The sequence below is a fragment of the Plectropomus leopardus genome, unplaced genomic scaffold (genome assembly GCF_008729295.1).
Source record: "Plectropomus leopardus isolate mb unplaced genomic scaffold, YSFRI_Pleo_2.0 unplaced_scaffold22994, whole genome shotgun sequence".
In the NCBI taxonomy this organism is placed as follows: Eukaryota; Metazoa; Chordata; class Actinopteri; order Perciformes; family Serranidae; genus Plectropomus; species Plectropomus leopardus.
The window spans coordinates 1-4336 of NW_024624930.1; the positions used below are offsets into that span (position 1 = coordinate 1).

At 42.7% G+C, this 4336-nt stretch overlaps 1 protein-coding gene across 1 annotated transcript; it reads left to right on the plus strand.

Moving 5' to 3' along the window:
* Positions 1-1585: 1585 nt before the first annotated feature.
* Positions 1586-3284, plus strand: LOC121966076 (nuclear receptor subfamily 0 group B member 1-like). The gene is made up of 2 exons (XM_042516176.1): positions 1586-2361; positions 2941-3284. Exons 1-2 carry the CDS (start codon positions 1722-1724, stop codon positions 3180-3182), a joined length of 882 nt encoding a protein of 293 aa, XP_042372110.1. The 5' UTR covers positions 1586-1721; the 3' UTR covers positions 3183-3284.
* The last annotated feature ends 1052 nt before the right edge of the window (positions 3285-4336 follow it).

Here is a 4336-nt window from a genome sequence, read left to right on the forward strand (position 1 = left end):
GCTCTCTCTTTCAGGTAGCAGTCAACCCTAACCTGCGCTCCCTCTTAGGAGCAATTAAGATAAACCTCTAATTCATCTGCTTTATCCTGACCTGTCTTTCTCAGTCTCTCATTCACTTGACCTCCACTCCTCCCTTCCTTCAAACCAGCCGCACCTCCTCCCCCCATCCTCCTTCAGTGACAGAGGCAAGGAGAGCATTGAGTCATGACATCATAATTCACCAGCTCCTGTTTTCACGGTTAAATCAATATCAGTGTGTCCGAGTCAAGGTTGGAGGCCGGCCTTCACAGCTCAGCTCTTCCTACTTCTTTCTCATAGAAAATCATATAAATTGTCCCTAAAATAATTAAGCCTTCAGATCCGTCGCTGGCCTATATTTTTTACCGGCTCCTGCCTGATGAACAGCGCTGCCAGAGAGTCAAGGTAATGCTGAGAATAGAACCGGGCTCTGATTCCTTGTCTGTCTCTCTCTGCCTTTTTCCTCCTTTTTCTCAATTAATATCATAGTCTGGTTAATTAACCAGACCTACTGACTGCTGCTTTTTACATTTGAAGCTATTATGTGACACAGTCACGCTGAGTCACATAAATTGTTTTATTTGAACTTTTCTTAACTTTTTGAGCAAAGAAAGATGTAAACCACTTTAGATTATTAACTGAGTTTTTGGTGCAAAAATATATTTTTTATAGTGTGGCACAGGCCACCTCTGAAATCTGACTCGCTGCCCCAGATGCCATCTCATCATGATTGAGTGGTTTGACGAGTTAACTGAATTTTCATTTATAGGTGCAATTCAGTCTTAAACCTGAAAGGCAGTAATGTGCCAGAGCAGTGTTTAGCTTGACTAAATTTTTTGCGTGGTTTCTACATCTTAAGGAGGATAAGATTAAATACTTTTAAAGACTGTTTTAATTAAATTACATTTATTGTTAAATTTAAGTTTATTGTAACACTTAAAAAAATAAATAAGTTATTTAAAAAAATACATTAGTAACATGTTTTTGAGAATTTACATTTCAATGTCAGAAAAAAAGGAAAACAAATTCCCTATTTCCCACGTTTTGGCATTTCTAAGACTTTTGAAATATTGATGTAGACATTTTAATACCAATCAAGGCCTTATTTTTTTTATATTTTAAGACTTTTTAAGGATACGTGGGAATCTTTACTAAAACACATTTAACCTTTAATAATGTCTCTTATTAAACAGAATGGGGAAAATATTTGTATATCCTCTTTACAACTTTGCTAAAACAACAAATTAACAATGTCATGAGACTTTTGCACAGTTCTGTAGGTAAGAGTGGAGACAAAAATGGTAAACTTGTGTACTTCATGCCACCCCTGCAAAAGTCAGTGCCCTCACCTGGGCCACCCCCTGTAAAAAAAAAAAAAGTCTGGACACACCACTGTATAGGATGTGTTTGAATATGTGGGGGCCCAAAAAAAGTGTGTGTGTATGTATGAGCGAGAGAGAGAGAGGGAGAGAGTTTGAGAGGACGAAGAGGAGGTGGAGAAAGAGGAGGTGCCTGAGCCTGGGGAGGCGGAATATGCAGAGAGTCTGAACAGGCTCTCAAAGCGCGGAGACAGACGGGAGCTAATATAAACGTGCTGCCCTTCACTCGGGGCTAACAGGGGCTAAGAAAACAGCGCTACCTCTGCCACTGACCTCCTGCGCTTCAAAGAGACAGCGGGACGCGCTGAGCTCCGGCCAGCGGCCATGGCCACGCTGGAGGGCTGCCGCTGTCGGGGTGCCAGCGGGCGAAACAACAACAGCATCCTCTACAGCATTTTAAAGAGTGACAGCCTCGCGACCGCCGAGGAACACCAACAACAACACCCCCAAGAACAACAACAAACATTGCAACACTTGCTCCACAAGACCTCCTCCTCCGCCGCCCCAGCGTCGCTGCAGGAGCTCCGGCAGCAGGCGTGCTCCTGCGGATCGACGCGGCGCCGCGGAGTCCTCCGCTCCCCGCAGGTGACGTGCAAAGCCGCCTCGGCGGTTCTGGTGAAGACGCTGCGGTTCGTGAAAAACGTCCCCTGTTTTCGCGAGCTGCCGGAGGACGACCAGCTGATGCTGATCCGGAGCGGCTGGGCGCCTCTGCTCGTGCTGGGGCTCGCGCAAGACCGAGTGGACTTTGAGACCACGGAGACCGTGGAGCCCAGCATGCTGCAGCGCATCCTCACGGGTTTACCGGACAGGCAGGGTGAGGTGCTGGCCGGCCAGAGCAGGGGGACAGCCGGGGTCTCTGTCGTGGATATCGAAGCGATTAAAGCTTTCCTGAAGAAGTGCTGGAGTGTAGATATCAGTACGAAGGAGTACGCGTATCTGAAGGGGGCTGTGCTGTTCAACCCAGGTAGGCAGTGAACACCTGTGCGTCCCAGTTATTTTACTCAGGTAGCACAAAGCGGGCTGTGCGTTATTATAGTCTATACGCTAATTGATTGGCTTTTATATACTTCGTTGTTTGGTTTTCTAACAGCAACATGTGAATCAGTGAAATGAGATACAGAAAGTGCCTTTTTAATAGATTTCAGGATTATTGCATCGTCTTGCTGCCGGTTGTTGTATTTACAGCATGTATGGAAACTAGAGATGAAAACAATAAATCGAGAATACATTAATCCTTGTTAAGAATTTAATCTAATTTAAAACATATTTAAAGTAAAATTTAGCCTAATTGTTCATAAGCTATGTAATGCTGTCAAAGTATATGCAATATGTTGCTGTGAGCTTTGATTGAGGAAAACGCATTTGGTATTGTTTGAAATAAGTAAAGTTTTCATGTTTTTCAAATAACAATCGATCATTCATTTTTACCAATAATCGATTAAGGAAAGTGCTTATTCGCAACCCAAATGGAAACCAAACTGAACTTCTCTGTCCATTCACCTCACTTTCCATGTCTCCCTTCTCTCAATTATCTTTTCCCCAGATGTGGAGGGTCTGCGCTGCCTCCACTACATCCAGTCCCTGCGTCGCGAGGCGCACCAGGCTCTGAACGAGCACGTCAGGCTGATCCACCGCGAGGACACGACGCGGTTCGCCAAATTGCTCATAGCTCTGTCCATGCTGAGGGCCATCAGCCCGCCGGTGGTCGCTCAGCTCTTCTTCAGACCCGTTATAGGGAGCGTCAGCATCGAGGAGGTGCTCATGGAGATGTTCTACGGAAAGTAGGTCCCAGTCCACAGAGGACTGAGATGAATTCAGCTGCCAGATGGGACTGAAAGGCCCCAAAACTCTTAATGGGTGGGAGGTGAGGGCAGATGAAGAAGATATTAGAGAATTTACAACTACTGTATGTGGGAGATCTTCAAGGACTGGGACATGATCAACACAAGTGTGTGTGTGTGTGTGTGTGTGTGTGTGTGTGTGTGTGTGTGTGTGCGCGCGCGCGCGCGCGCGTGCGCGAGAGTGAGAGAAAGGAAGAATGTCGAAGGCGAGAAATGTTATAATAGAGGAAAAATACAAAGCAGCTGCTGGAATTCATAACTTATTTGTTTTTATATAAACTATTTTTCTATAATAAAAAAAAATACTCTCTGGACAGTTTTTTTTTTAACCATTGTTGTTTGTGTGCGTGTCAAGGTTATTATAGTTAACCCTGTTAAACCTGAGCAAATTGGCTTAATTTCTTTCAAAAACATGGGAAGGCAGCATGCTGGTTATCAAAAATAGCCCAAACATTAGCAAGAAATAATGGTAAAAACTTACAAGATAATAACCGAAAAATTTTGGGGAAAAGTGCAAGAAAATGACCTCAAGAAAGAGCTAAAAGGAATTTAAACAGTCTTTTTCCTTTTTCTGGAACATAATTATAAATATATAATTTTGATAATCTCCAGTAATCCAGCCCTGCTAATTTTTAATTTTAATTTTGCCACCATTTACTAATTCTTTGCAATGTGGGACATCAACATCAAACCAGTTTTCTCAAGTTTCAGAGGTTTTAATGCCAGTGGAAAAATGTCTGAATGCAGCACAAAAAAATTGATGTCGATCCAGGTGTTAAAGGGTTAACTAAAACTAAAATTAGTTTAGTAAACTGAAAACAAAATAAAAACAAGACTTGTAAGAAGGAAGAGAACTTAGAGAAACTGCATTGTACTTACAAAACCAACTAAAATAACATAAAAATATACAGAGGACATCTTTAGTTTTACTCTTTGTCAATTTGGTCACATTTGTCAACACAACAAGCACAAGGGGGCATTTGTACGTAAGCTGACTGAGATAAGCCTGAGTCAACTGCCCTCACAAAGCATTTGTAATACTGGTTCTGAATTTCTCAAATCTAACCCCACCCCATTACAATAAAAATAAAGAATAAT

What these genes read in the sequence shown, in the direction of transcription:
- LOC121966076 (XM_042516176.1), top strand. Translation starts at nt 1,722, where the DNA reads ATGGCCACGCTGGAGGGCTGCCGCTGTCGGGGTGCCAGCGGGCGAAAC. An exon ending in GGCTGTGCTGTTCAACCCAG is followed by an intron (nt 2,362 to 2,940) that starts GTAGGCAGTGAA and finishes TCTTTTCCCCAG; the next exon opens with ATGTGGAGGGTCTGCGCTGC.